The 21,810-nt window shown below is 37.9% G+C and overlaps 2 protein-coding genes across 2 annotated transcripts in view; one reads left to right on the top strand and one right to left on the bottom strand.

The window, feature by feature from the left end:
* LOC109477210 (leucine-rich repeat neuronal protein 1-like) overlaps window positions 1-8,474 on the bottom strand; it is a 37,665-nt gene extending 29,191 nt beyond the window's left edge. Inside the window, exon 1 of the mRNA XM_019778280.1 lies at window positions 8,185-8,474. The gene's annotated coding sequence lies outside the window, so the exon portion shown is untranslated. The remainder of the gene's footprint in view (window positions 1-8,184) is intronic.
* LOC109477234 (mitochondrial inner membrane protease subunit 2-like) overlaps window positions 1-18,905 on the top strand; it is a 50,225-nt gene extending 31,320 nt beyond the window's left edge. The window contains exons 3-5 of the mRNA XM_019778315.1: window positions 14,644-14,709; window positions 16,986-17,088; window positions 18,050-18,905. Coding sequence (XP_019633874.1) covers window positions 14,644-14,709; window positions 16,986-17,088; window positions 18,050-18,211 — 331 coding nt within the window. The 3' untranslated portion in view covers window positions 18,212-18,905. The remainder of the gene's footprint in view (window positions 1-14,643; window positions 14,710-16,985; window positions 17,089-18,049) is intronic.
* Window positions 18,906-21,810: the final 2,905 nt, after the last annotated feature.

The raw sequence follows: 21,810 nt of genomic DNA, 5'->3' as shown, positions 1-21,810 counted from the left end.
GTGTTGTCCTTTACAGTAAATAGGCATTTGTGCTCTTGTGGGACTTAAATATGATGAATATGTGGTGATTTGCTTCATGTTTTATTCACAGCAATGTCTAAAATTGGTCTAGAGGGCGGAAAAAACACAGAGGAGAACCCAAGGCCTTAACAAATAATACGCAAAGTCACCAAAGAAAAAAAAACAGTCTGAGGCACTCAAATTTCTGACAGACCAATTTTTCAACAACTGTGTGCTGTGACATTTCTTGGCCTCTTACATATTAACAAGATAGGGTAAACGTAACCTTTTCTGTAGGAAATTTCAGTGTGGAAAGCAGCTGTGGCTAAAAGTTCACAGAAAAACAAGGTCCTCACTTTGTATGCAGAATAGATCTACCCTTAATATAATTAATTCCTTCAAGCGGTCATTTAGATTCAACTCATATCCCAAGAGGATGGAGATGGGGATAAAATGGTCCCTATGTAGCTCATATCACTTTTATTGCGTCTCAGGAACTTCCTTGTGTTGATGAGTATGGTGCTTATTTTGTCAAGTGCTATAGAGTTATGATTGGCAGTTACGATTTCCTGCAATCTGCATACATCATTCAGCGCTGACACATCAGGGCCCAGAGGGAGATCAGCTTTATTGTTGAAACAGTGAAACAGTAAACAGTGAAATATTGATAAATTGAAAAGTTGGCAGATGTGTGAAAGATAATTTGTGCAGTTCTTAAGTTAATGACTATGAGTCTCAGTGCTTAAGCTGAAATCATTTCTTCTCATATTCTCAAATGTCTGTTAAACAAATGCATGTGGGCATTTCTCCATCCTTTCAACCGAGCACATTCTCAGTTGCTTGAGACCTCCTTTTAAATTTCTTTCTTCCTACGATCAACATGTACAATGTCATGTAAGGTGTCCAAATAGGTCCCTACCTTTCTAATGAATCATTCAAAGCTCACAGCAAAATGTACTTATGATTATTACAGTAAAACATGCACGGAGGACAAATTATGATTGATGGAGCTGAATGTTTGAAGAGAGTGTTTGCATAACAAAATGTGAGTATAGTAAGTGCACTAATTATGAAGTTAAATTAGACCATTGTGATGACAGGTAAGGCAGACAATGATTGATACAGTGCCACTCTCCCCTATGAAAGTTAAGTTTAAGGGCTTTGTTGCAGATGATGTTGTGGTCCCCATCTCAAATGTCTAATAGCTCTGGTAGACAGATCTTGCTGTGCAATATGATTGGCTCTAATCACAATTAAGGCTCTATTATGGATGGTGGCTGTCACATCTACATCACACAAAAGCTGACGTAGGTTAAATGATCCATACATATTAAGTATACCTCATACACAATGTATGAAGACTACTATAGGCTGCATTGAAAGGGTGTTTAATGATGATAATAAGTATCAGCTCTGATGTTTACATATGAAACTCTCTACACATTTAACCAAATGTTAGTTTGACTGCTGAGACCAGAATCCTTACAACAAGATCATTTTATTTTCCACATTTTATTTCTAGCACGTCGCCTGTAATCCCTTAGATCATCAGAGCTTAATCATGCTTTGCCAAATGAGATCATCTTTGAAAGGCGATCTCTCCACTTTGTTGAGTAATTGGCTGTAGGATTAGAAAAATGATCTCTTTGCAAAGTACAAAGTAATCAGACGTAGGATCCCAAGTTGGGGCTGCCTAATTGGTCTGATATCTTGTAAACAGGTCACGTGATCCTAAAGTACATTTATATATGATATGAGCAGGAAAGACACTGTAGGGACACGTTTACATCTGAATCACATTCGCCTGCCATAATAATGTTCTCTCTAAGATATCAAAGTATTCCTACAGTGTACAATATCAATACATTTTACACAGTCAGCCAATCTAGAATTCTTAAGGGTGGCATCACTGCTTCACATCAGTGTAAACAATGTTTCCAGTACATTTACTGCTGCCATGGTGCTGTCAAGTCAGGTTACCACGATGTATGTGTTGTTCCAACTGTCCTTGGGTTCTCTCCCATATAACCTACTCCTCTTTCAGGAGTGGGAGTCTTTTGAAGGGTAAATTGGCCTGAAAATTGCTTTTTGCCCAGGAAGAAAACTGAGGAAAATTGATGTTGCAATATAGAGTACTGTAAAAGTGTTTACTGTTTCAATGTTGTTGTTTTTCCCTGGTGGTCAGAGGCCTGCAGTAATTATATATTATATTAAATTAAATTAAATGAGTAAGTAGGAGTCAGACTTTTGGGAGGTAGACGCACTGCAGAATATAGCAAAGAAGCTTAAAAGCAGAAAGAAAATAATCTTTTGTCTTTGGCTTAGAAAAATTCTAACATTTCAACAGGAGTTTTATAGTCTTGGACGAATACAATATCTTGCAAATGCTGACAGGTCTATATTCTTCATCTGCATATGATTGTCAAATAGTCAGATACAAATGTACATATAGTGATACTGGTGAACCTTTTCTCCAAAAACCATTCATTTCACCAAAGTTAGTGTAGATTTGATCATTGCCAATCTTTAGATTCCTCAGGCTCTTAGCATTCACCCTGGGATTAAATACCCCATCTTTCCTGTAGTGCTGGGTCCAATTGGGGCCTGGCCAGCTTGCCCTGGTCTTCTGACCCATTTACGCAGAAAAGCTCTGTAATCTCGTTTGATCGTGGATCATATGAGACCTGCATACTGTATCAACAGGAACAGCATCAACCATTAACATTGGAGGCCTGGAAGGCTGGATGAAGATGCTTTTTCTTTAATGCATATAGGCAAGTAGTATTACTTGCATAAATAACTTAAAGTTAGAAATTATCATCTAAGCATAACTTTTAGATTAGAAATTTTTATCATTTTAGTTTCAGGGTTACCTGCTCTGAACAGTCACTGGCTAATTGGGCATCCATGGCTGAGTACAATTATTATTATAACAGCAGCAAAACAAATGAAAATTGTGAAGTCTTCTGTCACTTAGACAATCCTGCTCGTCAAAATGTTCCTGTGAAGTTGCTTGCTGTTTATTGCAGCTATAGATTACCAGGTAGCTCAGATTGCATTTAAAGCCTTATCCACATATTATACAACATGTAAAACATTTTAACTTAAGTTGTAAGTGGTCATGGCCGACATGATGAGTCTGTTCAAATGACTTATTATAAGATGTGTCCAAATTCAAGTGCAGAGTCTTAACCAACAAGTCACTGATCACCTCAGCAGGATGATGAGAACCTTATCAGATGTCTCCAGACTGGAGGAGAGTCTGATCCAAGGCAATCTAATTTGAGTCATGTTACTAATGGGTATGGATGTACTCTCATAGGGACAGATGTGATTTCAGTACAGATCATGTCTGTCTGGAGGTGTTTTCCTGCATGTATCATACATGTATGTGAGTACAGGCAAAAAATGTCTGTGATAGACAGACCTAGGGTGTTATGGGCTAGGGTATTCATACAAGAAAACACAGTCAAGTGGAACACTAGGAAACAATGACATCCAAAAATGAATTGGCTGCAGTGGGTTAAGATCCGCACCTTGAATGGTCCATCCTAACTTTAGTTTTAAACCTTCCCAGTGAATGTGAGGGAGTGTCTGAGGTACAACTGTTACAAGTTCACACTTAGCAGTTGTACTTTCTACATTTGCCCATATTAAAATTATTCAACAAAAAATCACTTGAATTCCTAGTACATGATCTTTGTATTCCTGTTGTGTCTGAAGGTGTCCTCTAATAAATAATTCCTAAATCTAGGAGCAAAACACCTGGTAGCTGTTATTATGTGTCATAAAACGCAGCACTTTAAATCCTGACCATTAGTTCCCAAGATATAAAGATGACCATAATGTTGGTAGTTTCCTTCAGTTAGGGTGGCAATTCCGCTGTGTAATAGCACATGGTAAATGCATAACTGCTTATACAGCCCCCACGGCTTGGGGCATGTTCCATGCATGAAATGTCAATTTCACATTTGAGAACGTTTTGGTCTAAAGTTATGTTGGAGTTCGCAAAATTGACCCAAGAAGAAAAGTTTGGTTCATTTTATTTGATTCGTTATTTTTTCAGTTACAACCAAACCGAATGCCTTTGATATGATACATGGTAGATGTTTCTTTCACTGAGATAATCGTAAAAGAGCCCTGACTGTATAAATGCACAGCAACGTCCCAAAAATGGCCTGGAAAATTGATTGTGGGATAGATGTATATTTCACTCAACCAATTAGCTGTGTGGGCAATTATTTTTTTATGTTTATTGTCTTTCTGGCATTCTGAATTCCACAGTGTCTAGTAGGGGAACAATTTAGAACAATGTAGACCATGATCTATGCTGGGTTTTTCATGGCGAATAAATTACTATGCCATTTAGTAATGACAAAATGGAAGAGCAGTAACGTTTCTCTCGATGTAATTGACACATACAGAATGTACAATAAGCACTGCAAAGAAGTGTTCTACAAGGGAGAATGTATGCATGGGAGGTAAATCAGTATTGTGTGTGTGTGCCCCAAAATACGACACTAAGCATGCCCTGTCCAAATGTTTCACAAACTCAATGCCTTTTAGCTGTTCGAGACAAGAGAAAAATAAAGGCTCACATAAATGGAAAGCGCAGAAATGTGACCAATGTGATGTTTGGATGTCTTCATCCTTCAGTTTCACTATCTGCATTGTACAGACCAGCTTTGTCACTGTGACCAGCTTGACAGAAGTTAGAGCAGTAATGTTGATCAATGAAAGGATTACATTTAGGAACTAACAAGGCATAAAGTTTTGTTCAGAGGCATGTACCTGGTAGTATTTGCATTTGGGGTTACCGTGTGGGCAGCAGCAGTGTGCGTGACATTCTGTGACATTCATCGACAAGGACAGCCAGGACAGGAGACTTCATTTGCAAACCCCAGTGTGCTGATTGAACATGGCAGGTCAGACTGCACCGTTTCTGCCATGCCCTCACTGGTAATTGAAGAAGATGGTTCAGTCTGCGATTTCAAACTCACCTGCATACTGGTGAGAGTAACTTGCATCTTAATGTCCAAACTATCCCAAAAGACACAAATCAGCATGATTTTGATGGCTATAACAGAGTCGTAATAGCTTCCAACTTTGTTGGTGTTATACCATATTATCCATAAGGAATTCAATACTCAGCATGTTTTGTAATTTATGCAAATCTATGCACTACTTGTCTAGGCAAGACTTACTCAATATTATCATTTGTGGGGATCTGAATACTTGAACAGGTGTGCTTGGTGATTGTATTGTAGGAGTGGACAGACACATCAGACACTTGAGAATTGTCAATTTCCTTGTAATGCCCCAATGGTTGTCTTAATATGTGACTGTGTACTTAATTTGAGTTCGAGTCCAACTCACATGGTAAAATACATGGTACTTCTTGTATGGGTTTGATATTAAGGGATCATTGTAGATTACCTGATTGCAATTTGAAGTGATGTCGTATACAGTCTACTCATTTTGATAGACAAGTAAGGCCACAGATATTATTAACAGTTCTGTGTAATCTTGTGTATGATAGCCAAGTTTACAGTACCATTGATTTTGGCCAGTTTCCCAGGAAAACAAAATCTGTAAATCTGGCTTCTTTAGAAAGATAGTCAGCATTACGCAACAGTGACCGTGCCCTAATAACAAGGCTCTGCAAAATATCGATGATATGCCATTATTTTCATGAAACAGGATAAAAAAAGAGTGTGTTGTAATTCTTCATGTTGCAAAATAATTTTTTTGTATATATTAAGCATCTGAGATTTTTCATCAGGAGAGGGTGTGAAAAAAATTACTATATAATAGGTCATTGGAGACTAGTGTAAAAAGAACACTATCATCTACTAGTAACAACTTGTACAGTGTACAGTGTACAAAAAGTTTCAAAGCCTGTCTCATCAACAATTAAACGTTAATGATCTCTGTCAGCCCTTGACCCAGTCCAGTCCAGGTAATCCCTCCTAAAACTCAGTCCCATGTAGTAATTAGCCCAGAGCTCGTGGTATTCTATGTGAGTTTGATCATTTATCCATGCCTTAAGTCCTGGGCTTACTTTCCTCAAGGGTTATCATCGGCAATAATGACTTTATGACCTTTGTCTCTTCTAGGAAACTGGGGTGATTCAAATTAACTACCTTTGGCCCAGGAATCATTAATCCCAGTTGGTGTATCGATCCAACCTGTCATCCTCTTTGTGTGGGTAATTTCTGTTCAAGTGGACTGGGCATTAAGGTTGGACCCTTGAGCTTGCCATTAGCCCTAGGCCCTTAACCTGTGCTGCTCTTTAATGGCAAATTTTGTACACAGAGCTCTGTAATGGTTAATTTGGTAGGTGTAAAATTGTCCTTGCTTGTTACATTTTGCTTTTGTGGGTAACAACAGCTGACAGTAAACAGGTGCACTTAGTCGTAGTTGTAAGTCAGGCTGAGCTTAAATCGACAGAGGCCCTCAACTTTGCCAGATAGATATTTAAAGGGTAAGTCAAGGATTTAAGCAGCTCCCAGCTGACCTATATACATCTATATGTGCTGTAAATAATGCGGACTTGATGATGGTATGGATGAGCCTTCTCCCATGGACTTATCTTTAGTATGTGCTAATTGGTCACGGCGTAAGTCAGCAGAACAAAAAATCAATTTTCAGTTGTACTGAGACAGTTGTAGTTGCTGAAGTTGATATGACCAGTTGATAGTTTTTTCATTAAATCAGTGGCTCATGTTTCTTCAACGTGACGCAGTCAGGCATAATTATAGGGTAGTGCAATATGGATACCACTGTGTCACACTACCTGCCAATCGAAACCAATCTCTGGTCGCAAGCCCCACAGCAGGATTCATATCTCCACCTTAGCAACTATACCCAAGTACTGAGCCAGCCTGTTAGTGAGAATGTCTGACACCTTTTATAGCTGTGATCTGCAGATATCGATGGCCTTGCCCAAATACTGAACCCATACGGGGAACCAGATCCAGTATATTCAACATTCTGTTGACTGAGTTACCAAGCATTAGTGAGCACTGCGCACCATGTACAAATGTATGGAGCAATGAGGATGTACATGTACAACCATATACTTTTTCAATCCAAGCACTTTGGACCATGTGTAGAAAAATGGTGTGCATGTTGAACTGAATAACCTCATCAACATAAACAAGTTATTGTTTCACTATAATTTAGAGCACAGCAAATTGCAGAGTATGTAAATAATGGGTGAAAAAAGGACAAGGCAAGGTTAATCACCATTTGTATAGTCAACAACCCAGGCCTCACAGTAATTTCAGAAGCATCTTGCTGGTGTCGCATCAGTGCTTTTGCTGGAACATTGTGCAGAAAATGTGGCCAATTTAGCTAAAGGTTAAAAAATGGATGGCCAGTAGTATTTTAAGTGCTCATCTTTATCGAAAATCTACTTTTCTCCCATCGATGTAGGTACTTTAGAGACACCATTGGTGACAGCTGGATCTAAAGATCACTTCTATGATGGGTAGAAGGTCAAATTTCTAACCCTGTCTGTAAGAATGGATGGTTAGTGCTTTTATCTGTCATTACTCCCAGAAACCTTTTGCCAGGCAGCTTATATTAACTGTCAATTCAGTTTGGTATGTAATCATTACTGTGTTGTAATATGAAATTGAAGAAACATTCAATTTTTTGCAGTATGGAGAACGAAAAGGTCAGTCTTAGAGTGTTTTTATTCCTACCGTTGTATCTAATGGATTTCCTGTTGTGTAATACCTTTAGCTTTTCCTTAGGAAAATTGTCTTTTTCTGGAAAACAAGTCAGAGACACGAAGACAAAAAGGGAGAAAAAAGGGAAATGAAGGTTTAGGAAATTGTACAATGTACATGCTGGTGTACATTTTATCTAATTGCTCATTACCACTAACAAATTTGTTAAGAAAAAAATGATGCATCTGTTGGTTAAAAGCCAACAGATTAAGAGGAGCATGATTATGTCCCTGTGGAAAATGATTTGAGTCACCCTTATGCATAATTGGTAAATGATTACAGCTACCTTACGACAAATGTTCATTGTAAATTGTTACATTTATAGCTATTCTGTTACTTGCTATTGTGAACCATTATGTTATCCTTGAATGCTCTTCTGTTGAACAATACCAAAGTATGTAAGCATGTGAGAATCAAGGCTAAAATGTTAATACAAAATAGCACTTACCACTGTCCCTGGAAACAAATCAGCACACCATGCTTTTATACTCTGTCATGAGCAAGCTTGCCCACAGAGTCGTTTTTGCCCCAACACCAATCTGCACGCAAATAGTAGGGTTGTCACACACACCAGGCAGCGATCTCCCACGTTGTGCGGGGCTGACGAGGTTTACCGTGAGTGTGGAGGTGGTAGCACTTCAGCTCATTACATATTTATGAAGTGCTATATATTATTTACAGGGAGAATCCATTACATCATTTGTTAGGGGATGGAGGAGAGGAGGACACATCATCAGTTAAACTGTATTTTCAAAGGGAATATCATGAAAATATCCCCATTTTCTCCCTCTTCAACATTTGATATCTGCAACAAATATGGGAGGTATTACCGTCACATTGCCACCCCACGTCATGCTTTCTGAAACAGCCCTACATTTAACAGTTTACATTCCCAGTTTTTCATGTGTCAAAGAAAATGTTAGAAGTACAAATCACCAGTACAGATCTTTGAGAACAGAATATTTAATTTGCTTATCTAGCAACTTTTTTGTCCTGGTACTAATGACATGGGTACTGTAGTATTCAAACTCATTTGCACAATTATTGATTTTGTTAAGAACATCTGACTTATAAGAGATAGGCAAAAACAGTCTTGTGACTTGCTTATCAGGATCAGTCATTAAATTTTTTACTTAGTCTACACAAAAATAGTAATTTTGATATAATTTGATAACGTTAGATTTGAAAGCAAAAGCATGATAATTCTTGTCAAGTTACACCAGGTCCCATGTTATCGTAAATTTAATCATTGATAAATTAAATTAGGTTCAATAGAGACCTTTTCTTTCTACTGTAACAGAAAGAACTTTCACATCTTTTAGTTATCTTGTCAATTTAAGCTGATGCTGAAAAAACTGAAGGAATGATACCTTGAAACCTGAAGGAATAAAATTAATGTGGCCTAAAAAAAATCATATCGGCATGGCTATTCAATGTGAATTATGGTGTCATTTACATAATGCACAAATGTGATATGATCAAATATCTGTATCTGTATAGCCGGTATAACCACCCTTCGGCATAACACACCAGCTTGTGGACTACTTTTTGTTTGTAATGTTCAAACCTTGGTAATGATGAAATATTGCAATAAATTACCGGCTGCCTTTATGCTTTATTCCCTATAACATTGTGTAAAAAAAAAAGATGGAATGATTATCGTCCTAAAGGTGACTACTAAAGGAAAATACTGTTACAGTGATGTAATAATTTGAAGCATGTATTTTCCCCCTTTGAAACAACGACAACTAAAAAAGCTATAATAGTGCTGTACATGTAGGCAATTACCATTATGATAACTATCATGTTGTACATTTTATTGATAGAAATTCAACAATAAAATAGAAGAAAACAAAACAAAAGCAATTTTGTATGAGACACATTAGTGGGCTGTCCCATGCACATATGTCAACAACAGCCCATTATGTGATATTTGGAAAGGTGGTTTCTGCTGTCTGCAATCAAATTAAGCACCCATTGCTCTGATTGGATGCTGCTGTCCCTGGGGCTACATTTGCCCCCAAAACATGCAGATTACAAGGAAAGGGGATTTAGCCGTGATAGACTGATTAGATATTGACAGACTGAGAGAAAACATGGCCAAGTGATGGAGTTGCCTGGACAGTTTGGGACTTCCACTCTAAGCCTGTGTTTGTCTTGTTGTCAGGAGGATCGATACAGATGCTGACAAATAGCTCAGAGGAAATGACTCCGGCAGCCCTAGTGCTCAGAGGTGCAGTTGAGAGACTGTCAGTGAACAACCATAACCGTCTTACATTTTCTCTCTGACAGAACAGGTACTGGCAGCAATGTCCCCCCAGGACAGTATCTCTCCAACATCTCGTTTTCCACAGTACTGTGCCATTAATTTAACTCTGCAAGGTCTGGAGTCAGCTCAGGTTCAGTCGGCACCGTCTTTACTCTGTACAGTGAGTGAAAGCTTTGTAATGATATGATGATACGGGGGACAGGTCTAATAGGTAACAAGATTAAAACAGCTCTTTGATATGTCTACAGGCGGAAATCAAGGTTCCAGCCTGGCTTTCAGAGAAAGCTTTCATCTCAAAAACGGAGATAGCAAGGCGTTGCGGAAATGTGCTCTAGACGACCATTAACCCTAACCTTATCTACCATTCCCGTATTGAGTAGGAGTATTGATGGAAGGAGCTTACGTGCCAAAATGAAACTTCAGTGACGTCTCACAGATATACAGTCTTCATTTCCATCTGCTGGGAGAAACCAACTGTTGCATATTGCAAGTTAGATCAATCTCTCTGTCTGGTTTTGGAGCTTGGCAAACTTTTGTGGCTACAGTTACTGTCTATCTTAACAATCCCATCTCTATTTCATGTAAATGGCATCATTTTTGGGTAATCAAATTTTTGCAGAGGATAGAGATGGGAGTCATGCAGGAGCTACATAAGGATCACTGGATACCAGGTTATGTGAATATAAACCCTTCAGTGTGTAATGGGGGAATGATAAGGGGAGTTACATGTATCTGAAGAAAACCTGTCAACCAGGTTGATTCTTACTTCAAGGCAGTTTCCCTTTTAAGGATTTTCATGATATATGCATGATTTTGTGTGACAAGACACAAGTATAGATTGAAGTGCACTCCAACTCTAGTATCCAAGGCTGCGCTATTAAAAGTAACTTACTAGGTTTTACAATAATTTTTGCACTGGACTTACCACTTTGTGTTAACTTTATGTTTATTCCTAGGAATCTAAATTAGATCTAGTAAAAACAACAATTGCCTACCAGTCTTCTGGAGTCCTGTTGTTGTAAGAAACCCCATTTTTGGAACTATATTGTTTATTGCTCCATTCTCTCACTAACATTAGCCTGAGGAGAGAATACTGAGTGGTACTTCAGAAGGTCATATATTACCCAACCTTGCCCATTACAGCACTTTCAAAGTATGAAGTAGGATCAGCAGAGACAGATAATTGTCCAGAAGAATGACTGTTTACTTTCATTTGAGGCTACATCTGCATTCAGCAGCTATTATACACAATCATAGTAATCATCCAACATAAAGGAAACAATACATTGTAATTCCATGAGCTTTGCAGGACCTGTCCTTGACGAAAATTATTCTATGTTTACCAAGTACATTTGTCCTGAAAATGTGCTGCCAAAGCCAAAACCATAAACACGTGTCCATTTAATGGTAGAGCGTGGGAGAGAGTGAGAGTGAGTGAGTTAATGGTCCCCCAGCCATCCAAACTAACATGTTGTTTGTACTGATAGTGGCAGGTTCAATCACACATGTGGAGCCAGGTTGAAATTTCCGTGCAATCAGTGACCTTAAATTTTGGAGTTACCCAGAAGAACATCATCAGCTGCAAAAAAAAAAATATGTGGCCATGAATACATATATTTCAAAAAAGTACTGTAGAACTTGTAAACCATAGAGCACAAGCTTGATGTACATGTAGGCTATTAGTTTTACTGGCAAATGAGTCAAGATTTAAAAAAAAAAAAACAAAGAAGTTGATAGCATATAGTCTTATGACACATTACAGCAAGAGATTAACTTAGTCACTGCACAGATTTTTAAGCCTGTGTCATTCTTCTATTCTAGGTATAATGTTAAAGGTAAAAGACAGTAAAAATTCCAAGGGCATTAAGAAAGCATAATGTTCTGCACACTTGAATTATCAGTCATAAACCATATTCACAAGTTTCCATTCAGCCATGGTCTTGCAAAATCACATGTTGTTTGACGTACCACAGTACCAGTGTATAAGTTATCCAGGGGAATCAAAATGGAAGTGAAAACAGAATCATAGGTCACTTTTATTTGCTGACCTCTGATACCGCAGGTCGGCAAATGCTCCAGGATATGGACTGTACCCAGTGTGCGTGCAATAAGCCATTATACGAACGCCGTGCCTCTCAGCCGTAAAGCACAGGATGGCAGGAATTTGGGCTGTAGGTTTCTGACTTTTTTTATTCAAGTATGTCTTTTAGGTCAGTAGTTCCTGAAATATGTCCTAATAGCAATAGACTTGATAAACTACGACAGCTAATAAGCTCTCACCGCAGGAAGCTTGTGGAATATTCATGGACTTTTCCCAAAGTGCTGTGCAACCATACCTGAAATAACTAACCTCTCTGTCTTCCTTACCTGAGTATATTCATAACCATGTGTGAGGGCTTTAAAACTCTCTCTGAGTTACTGTGTCTCCTTGTTCTTGTCACCCTGTAACATCAGTTGTACACACAGGTTTTGTAAAAGAAATGGCAGGAGCTTTTGTGAAGCTGGCTCAAACTTTGACTTATAGGAAGCTAGTGGAAGTAGATGGACAGGCGTGCAGAGAATGACAAGCAGGTCTCTACTTTTAGCAGATTTCAGTCATGCATATTATGTGTTACCTTTAAGTTATTCTCAGCCATGCAGATCCTAATGTTACAATCCATCCTTCTAACTGTGAGGAGGGTTCAATTCATCAGTTGCCAGTCTTACCCAGAATCAACAGGCTAAACTCTAATTCTGGGGCCATTATGAAGTCTTTTATAAATATATAGATTTCAGTAAGTTGAACTCTGCTGTAGTCCCAGTTTACCTTTTGCTGTCTTTATTGCCTCATTTTTACCTTCAGTTTTACATGACATATTCTATGCTTACCTACAAATCTCTTGTGCGACTGGAATGAAAGTGACTCTGCTGTCAGTGGCACCATCCCTGTGTGGATGATGAATATATGGTGTTTGAGGCTTTAAGTGATTTGCTTGTTCAGCAAGAGTGCTGATCCCTCCGTGGGTTCAACCATACTGCTAGCTGGCGGGGAAACATTCTTCTACACAGCACATTACTTACATGCTTAGGTCACTGCACATCTGTGTATATAGGACATTGATTAAGTGGTCACCTTTGGGGAGGGTACAATTTTCTTAGGTCAGCAAACCCGAGCAGCAATGTGAAATTTATAAAGGTTACCAGCGTAGGTTCACAAAAGCGTAAAAAATGCACAGCTGTGCTATAACCAGTCTTAATGTGATATGAATATTCATCTCAAATATTGATTTTTATGGAAGGTATATCTGTCATTAGTAGTCACTTCAATAGCTCAGTCTGTTCTGTTATAGAATGTTTGCTTTGCTCCATATTCTCCTGATTGCTTCTTTTACTACTAGCAGTTACAGTAGTACTTTCCTCAGGAAGCCTGGAGGTAGAATTCACGTGCGGGAGGAATGAACTTTGACAAGAGATTGAATCAGATTCACTTCAGCTGCCAGTTGTTATCTGCCTCCTTTAAAATAGCTAGACTGATTGACAGCACTGTTTAGCTTATGTAAAGGCAGTTTTACTTCTCGTATGTGATAGAATAGCCGTATTGGTCCTACCGGGATTAGAGATCTTAGTGATGTATGGTAATGAGGTAACTTCAGACAGACAATAAGCCTGGTACATACACCACAATGTGCACTATCTGTACTGTAATCCCTGTAGTCATTGTCTCCTCCAGCCAGATTTCCCACCGGATGCTGCGGATCTGTAGAACTCAATCATACGGCAGGAGATGTGATGTTCCTGCACATGTCCCAGCCACTGCTGGAGTAAATTGGAGGCTTTGTGATGCTATTCCACATCAATATGCTCAATTGCAAATGTTCAGTCTAAAGGAAGGCTCAGTTAATCCTGTTACACAGACATGTTAGTCTTCATGTTGGGTGACACTGATTGGCTCATATGTATGCAAACATTGTTACCCGTATGCAACATGATGAGTTTTCTTACCTCACCTGTAGTTTTGTATTTATGTCAGTTGTTAACTCAGAGGGTCTATTTCAATATATTTTGCAGTTAGTTATCAGAATATCTCAAAATGGCATGGCAATGCTTAGTGTGCTTTCAAAAATGGTCTGTCCATAGTGCTGAATTTCCTGTTGTTCTAACTTGCCCTGTCCTTGGTGCTGATTTACTATTGTGTGTAGCATTAGGAAATTTATACTATAGAATGTAATCCTGCATACTGTGGCTTTGATCTAATCATTCCAATCAATATTTATTCACCTTCCATGTTGATAACAAGCTCATTTCTGGGTGAAACATTATCCCTGTTAGGTCTTTGTTTGATAACTACTGGGAAAAGAAGGCTCAATACAATATCTTAAAGTTTGCTATTCTGAAAACCGTAAACAAAGCAACGCTATATATCAGCACTATTTAAGTTTCTTAATGATGTGATTTAACATAATTTTTGTACAAAACAGACAGGTTCACACTGGATCATGTGAAAAGTTTAAACACAACTTGCTTGTATGCACTTATAATTAAGAGCACCACAGCCCTGTACTCTGCACATATTGTCTGACCTACTTCTACACGTTAAATATATGACAGAAATGATTGATGTAGATATGGAAGTCCTGACTCGATGTTTTTCCCCCGTAGGTCACCCCGCGACCCCGAACAGCGGATCATCAAGCGAGTGATAGCCCTGGAAGGAGACACAGTCAAGTAAGCTGCGCCTCACTTAGCCTCACGTTTATTGAACTGGATTGTATCGTTTGAAACTTATTGGCAGAAAATGTGCTCCACTGCAATAAACTGTAGCCGGTTGTAGATGGCATTGGCCACCGATCTGACGTGTATCAGTAGTAACATTATTCATGTCACTATATGAAATGCCTGTATATGGAATGAAAAGGGGCTGCAATGGAAAATAGCTAAATGTAATATTCATTTGAACTTATTACATATTGTAAAAGTTAAGTTTTAAGGAGATGTATTATTACATTAATATTTAAACCAGCAAGGTTACCTGAGTAACTATTCGTGATGTGATCTTAGATCCATCTTATGATTGACTCTCTGTTGTGTTGTGGATTGATGTCAGTAGATTCCTGCATCAGAGGAAGCCGCACCTCCAGGCACTTCCTGATCTTAGCTATTAGCTTTCCAATCAGAAAATGCATCAGTCTTTACATAAATCAGGGAAGTAATTCTACTGTAGGTGCCAGAAACTTCAGATATTGGCACAGGAGCTTCAGATATTCTTACCTTTCAGTGACAAACTCCTTCATTCAAAGGTACAATGTAGTTAATGTTAACTGCTTTTATACCATTCTGTATGAAGTCCACCATATCTAACTTTTATAACATTTTAAAGAATACCACAAATATTTTTATTGAACAATGTCTTAAATATTACAAGTTTCAAACTATATTCCTATTAAGTATTCCCTTTCTGAATGTCCTAGATTTGATCTGTGTATTTGATCTTTTAAGCCTTTGCCCTGACTTAAGATCTTTATAACAACCAACCAATGGACAAATGTTTGACAGAACTGGGGCTTCTGAATGTCAGTTCTTCAAATTTACTCAACCCTTCCTCCTAACCTTACAAAAGTAATCACTTACAGGGCATATTGATGATCAATATTTTCGTATTCAAATCTAGCCTGAGGCCCAATTTTGTGTGTTTCTAAAATGAAAAGAAGAAACATACTCAATATTTAGGCCAACTTGTGTTTTGTAAAAGTCAAATCTTGGATTCCTTACAGGTGTTGTTTTTTGGTGTTAGATAGAAACCTGATGCAGTTACCCATGTAATGGGTGGGTGTGAAATGTAATTACGTGACAAATTTGATCACCTTTGCACATAGCATAGAGGAAAAAATGAGGCCAATCAATTCAGGATGATCACATTATCCAAATATGAATAAGTAATATCTCTGTACAGTTTTCCCATGTCATTGACCTGAATCAGTCAGAAAGAGTAAAACAAGTGCAGGCCCTGTTTTACTGTTCAAATTCCAAGCTACATGATTTATTAAAGACAAAGAGAATGCTGTCACCAACAGCCCTCTAAGCAGCATGATAAGTTGCCTCTGTTAGCCAAGACTTTGTAATATCCATCTCAAACTGTTGGTCTAAAGGTCAGGGGCATACAGAGTGAAGCAAAATTGATGTTCCATCATCTTAAAAGACAGGACTTAATTCTGGCACTTTTATCTTGTTACTTGAATGTCATTATGATGAACTAGAAAAGAATAGGTCTTTGCCTGGCAACTGAATGTCTCTGACGTAGGTTTTAAACCACAAGACTCAAGAGACAACATTAAGCCTGCTGACGTTAAAGAGTGCTTATGCAAGCATACAGGGACATTTCTGCCTTATTTAGGATTTCTATGATGTACAAAGTGATTGTTGTCCAGTCAGTTTCCACAGGGTTTATACCCTGACGTCACTGTTTCCATGGAGGCATATCATTTCCTGATTATTGGCTTAAGGTACAGGATGTGCTTGAGATGAAAGCCATAGGGACAGTCTCTCAGTAACGTCATAACTTAAAAAAAATTTAAAAATAACCTTCTGCATGTTTAAACCCCATCTTGATGTTTGAAATTAATAAGCATAATTAGAGTGAGTACGTGATGCAGCAGCAATATTTGTTTTATTTTTCATCAAGTTTTATGTTGTTTTTTTATTTAGAAAGAGACATTATTTTTGCCAACAGCAGATGAAATCAATTTTTATTTATTTTATTCTTGCATCAAGACACACATTCAAAATGCCAGACTGAGTGTAAGTTGTGAATATTTTTTGATGGATGAAATTGGCAAACATTTTGAGAAAATTGACACAAAGGACATCTTTGCCAACCCAGATGTAATATTCACTGATAGGTTTCTTATTATTAATAATTGTCTACCATGTCACTAAGATATTTATATAGAATTGTCATTATATCTAATGGTGGTAATGGTCTATTTTTTCTTTCACCCCAACAGAACGCGTACGTACAAGAACCGATATGTCCGAGTACCGTCTGGTCACTTTTGGGTGGAAGGAGACAACTTTGGCCACAGTCTGGACAGCAATTTCTTTGGACCAGTAAGTTTTGTTTGGCTTCAACAGAGTTTCTACACTTTGTAATAAAATGGGCACAAAAATACATTAGGAAGGGAAACCTAGTTTTGCAAATCACTGTGGGTTGAATGCAAATTAAATCAAAAGTCAAGTCTTATATTAAGGCTTTTGTATTATGCTTTTAATTATATAGTTAGAAAAAAGTGGGTTAAAGGACTCAGCATGGCTCTAATAACAATACAGCATTTCAAAAAAAATTCTTGTAAGAAAATCTACTCAGCAATCTTTTGGTAAAGAAATTGCAGCAGTTGCTATCTTTATTGCCAACTTCCTTTGGTATTAAAGAAAGCATGCAGTCTGACCTGTTGAGGTTATGTAAGAACATTATGGATGTGGTAGTGTAGTGGATTAGACAACTCATGGGCAAATTGGGACTTCTAATCCAAACACCTACTTGTTGTGTGAGATTACCTGACAGTCTGGATTAGAAAACTCTTCCATCGCCTGCCGCCTCCTTTCAGCTTAGTTTGTAGGAGGCCATTTTAATGACGCTGGGGCTTTGACCCAATGATGTATATAAGATGATTATTGTATTAATTTTGAAAACTTCAATCAAAAAGTAGATTTTGTCTGGTTTTGAACAAAGGAATCTTACCAGTAATGTCAGAGTTCCTACAGTAAATGAGAATCTATGACTAGTATGAGTGTGTTACATGTATCTCAGAATTATCATCAGATGTTCTTTAAAAGCTACCACATAGACTACACCAATGACATCTTCAGATTTCAAGTGGTATAGAAGTTTTAAAAAGTTCCCAAGCAAATTGACACTATTCATGTAACATTACATAACAATCATGGTGATAAACTTAAAATCTTTTTTTTTCCTGCTTCTGTTCTTCATTTTAATGTGCATACATAAGGTTATTGTGAAGTTTTATTGTTGTGTCATGCATATGACTACACATATTTTTGCCTGTCTCAGGTGTCGGTAGGTCTGATGCATGCCCGAGCGTCACACATCCTCTGGCCGCCACAGCGATGGCAGCGGATCAAACCATTCCTCCCTGACGACAGGAGGCCGCTTGATAAGGACACCATCGCCCACCTGGAGGAACAAGGGGCTGTCTCCATTCCTAACACATAACAGCTGGTAGTGTTGTAGAAAAGAGGACAATTTTTATTACTGTACACATTGTGACAAGTAACAATTACTTTTCATCAGGGATTTACGCAATGTAGTCCATGGAACCAAATTAGTATAATTTGAAATCATGATAAATGTACATGTATCAGAGATATGCAGTTTAAGTTTTAGGTAAAGGGACCTTTTGCAGTGCACTTTGGGCAGGTGGTCTCTCTACATCTTGCCAAACTCATATTTATGTCAGTTGGTGTATGGAGCCTCATTATCACATTCTGTGCAAATCCTTTATTGTCTGAATAAGACTCTCACTCAGGTACAGCTATCAAGTTCAACTGAATCTACTATGTAGTACATGTAGAAAGCCATACTGAAGCAGTACATTAACAATAGGCTACTGTTGCACACTGGCTCTGCAAGTTAAAGCATCATGGTAGATTCTTTTACCTCTTAAAGTTATGAGTTACATTTAAGGGCAGTTCCAAATGGTGGAAAACAGCTACACAATTGTATTTGCCTGTCATTTACATTTTTTTAAGCCTAGCTCCTTTGAAGAGTCAAGTTTTCTTGCATATATCCTGCCTTCAGGTGCTCTTATCTTATTCAAATTGCTCTGTTAATTGTACCTTTGCTCCAAGCGCAAATTATCTTCATACAATTCTGACTTATTGCATTAAAACTTTCCCCATTGGGGCCATCATTAGAGAGTACATTCTTCGTTGATAAAGTTGGATACTAGAAATTAATGGCATTTCATAAGTTCACTAATTGGGAGAAAGTAATAAATTACAATACTAGTACATGATTAGGTATTTGGGAATTGAGAAGACAGATGTGGAGTTCTCCCCTGGAGATATTGCTTTGTACGTAAGATAATTATTTGGTTATATAAGTTAGAATAAATCTTCTCAAACTAGCTGCCAAAATGGCTCAAAATTATGAACCATAAGAGAACTAAGCCCCTGTTACTTTAATTACAAAGAATGGACCAGTCAAGAAGACACACACCCCCTTCTTTCTGGCTTTCCTTAGAAAAGTTTTGCAATAATCCTTGCTTTAGGATGTAAAAATAGTGGAGAGCCGGGTAGTTTAGCACAGCATGAGCATGAAATGCAATTAAACCAGCTTTCATTGAATCCCAGGGCTGATTTGTTGTCACAAGTCATCTGGGACAACTCCTACCTGAGTGTGCCACTCAAATGGATCCAGAGATTCCAAGTTTAAACAGCTATTTGAATGAGGAGAAATGAAGGATGAGCATGTACACTAGACTAATATATAATAAAGGTTTGCCAGACATTTGCTGTGAATATAAATCCTGTCTCATCTGGAAAATTAAGTTAGAAAAACTTGCTATTCCATCAAATATTTCTTGTGCACATACATTTTAATATAATTGTTAAGTACAACATTAATCCTGACTTAAAGTCTGCTATGAAAACATTTGCTCCTTCATGAAAATTGGGAGATCTACAGTTACTGTGGCTCCATCACTAGACTGAGTGCTCCAAGGCAGACAGGCAGTCCCAAGTTGAGCTTCGACTGACGCAAAGCAGCAGAGAGGTCATTATTTCTACACCGTTGACTGAACATTAGTACTTTTACTTCATTACTCCACAGAACCTGAGGGAGAGCTGGAATAAGCTGTGCAACTACCCAGTACAAGTCTGCAGTCACCTCTAATCCCAGTGACCTTCTGGTTGGAAGTAAAATTTACTGAGGCATGGTGGAGGTTGAGTCTGATGCCACCTGTAGACATGATGCTGAAGTTAACTACCACATTGTCATATGTAATCTTGGAATATGTGAACTAGTATTATGATAATGGGAAACAGCCGTTGGTTTATTGTCCTTATTCATAATTTACCTGGCACAGGGCAGATCAAGATTACCCAGCAGTACATCAAACATTTCATGGAGGCTGGCAAAATTGGCGTACAAATTACCACAAAAAAGTTGAAAAGCCTCAAAACTTTCCACCCTGTTGCCTGGAAACATTTGTATGTTGTCCTTTGTTAATTTGTGTGGCTCTCTTGTTATACTAGTACAGTCCAAAAATAGTGCAGCAAAACAGACACCAGGCTAGGTGCAAGGTGACATTATAAGTAAGTTTGCCATGTAAACTTATTAGGCACAAAGAAAACGCAGCCATTAGAGCACCAGCAGAGAAAAGCTTTGTTGTGAAAGTGTCTTGTCTTCTAGACGTTTTCGTGAACGTGCAATTGGAGCTTCAATTATGTATTTGAAGCTCCTTAGAAAGACCATCCTCCCAAGGCAGAGTCCCACCCCCAGCATACGTCAAGTAACACAGAATGGGACAGTTCTAAAGCGCCACCCAGTGACCAGTGAAAGTACTGCCATTACTTGCTCATCCCCCAGCCTAAGCTGCTGTGTGAGCTTTTCAAGTACATGTATTGGAAAGGATTGAATTTGTGGAAGATTTACCCCAATTACATGTATTATTCTCCAGTTCAAGATGTAATATAACAATACCAGGTATCACATTTGAAAGAGTGTGTCATACCCACAGGCCAAAAAAGGCACCACCAAGTGGCCTAAGCTATCATTGCAGTAAAATCCATATCCATATCCACTGATACATGAGAGCCAAAAATTTATTGAGAGAAATGACCTTACAGTACAAGTTGAAAAAGAAGTTGAATTAATATTTATAGAACTCCCACCGTCACCATTAACAAAACAAAAAGGCGTTATAATAGGCTGCATATACCGGCCTCCAAACTCGGATATAAAAAACTTTATAACTTACCTTACACCAATCTTAGATGCTATCGATAAAGAAGGAAAAAACTGTTACCTAATTGGTGATTTTAATCTTGATCTCTTAAAAAACGAAAGTCATTCATTAACTTCAGACTTCCTTAATAGTCTGTACTCGGTAAGCTTCCATCCAACTATCACCAAACCCTCAAGAATAACAGACAAAACAGCAACTCTAATAGACAATATTATGACTAACTCCTTATCTAATACACACACATCGGGTCTGCTTGTCACGGACTTATCTGATCACCTTCCAATATTTTACATTATAAATTTTGAACACAACAGAGATGTAAACAAAGAAAATGAAAAACGCAAATGCAGAAAATTTACCAGGAGTAATATCGAGAGATTTAAACAGGCATTATCAGATGAAACCTGGGACAGTGTGTATTGTACAGATACAAATGTTGCCTACACAAATTTCCTAAAAATCTTTTCTTCACATTTTGACAAATGTTTTCCACTTACGGCAATCTCAACAAAGCGTCACCTTGGCATCGACAAACCTTGGTTTACAACAGGGCTGCGTAAGTCATCTATTGGAAAAATAGGCTATATAAGAAATATGTAAGGAATCCTACACCATTAATATTACAAAGATATAAAACGTACAGAAACAAATTCAATTGTCTGATTCGTATGTCAAAGAGGAAATATTACCAAGACCAATTCACAGCGGCATCAAATAATATAAGAAAGACTTGGAAAGTAATTAATGAAATTCTCAACCGGAAAAAGGAACAAATAATCTTCCTACCAAATTCCATGAACAAAATTCAGAGATATCTGATCCTAAAGATATAGTGGAAAAACTT

The sequence above is a fragment of the Branchiostoma belcheri genome, unplaced genomic scaffold (genome assembly GCF_001625305.1).
Source record: "Branchiostoma belcheri isolate BF01 breed outbred unplaced genomic scaffold, Haploidv18h27 scaffold4, whole genome shotgun sequence".
NCBI classification, from domain to species: Eukaryota; Metazoa; Chordata; class Leptocardii; order Amphioxiformes; family Branchiostomatidae; genus Branchiostoma; species Branchiostoma belcheri.
Note: the sequence above shows the minus strand (reverse complement) of the source record. Positions and strands in the feature narration are given on the sequence as shown.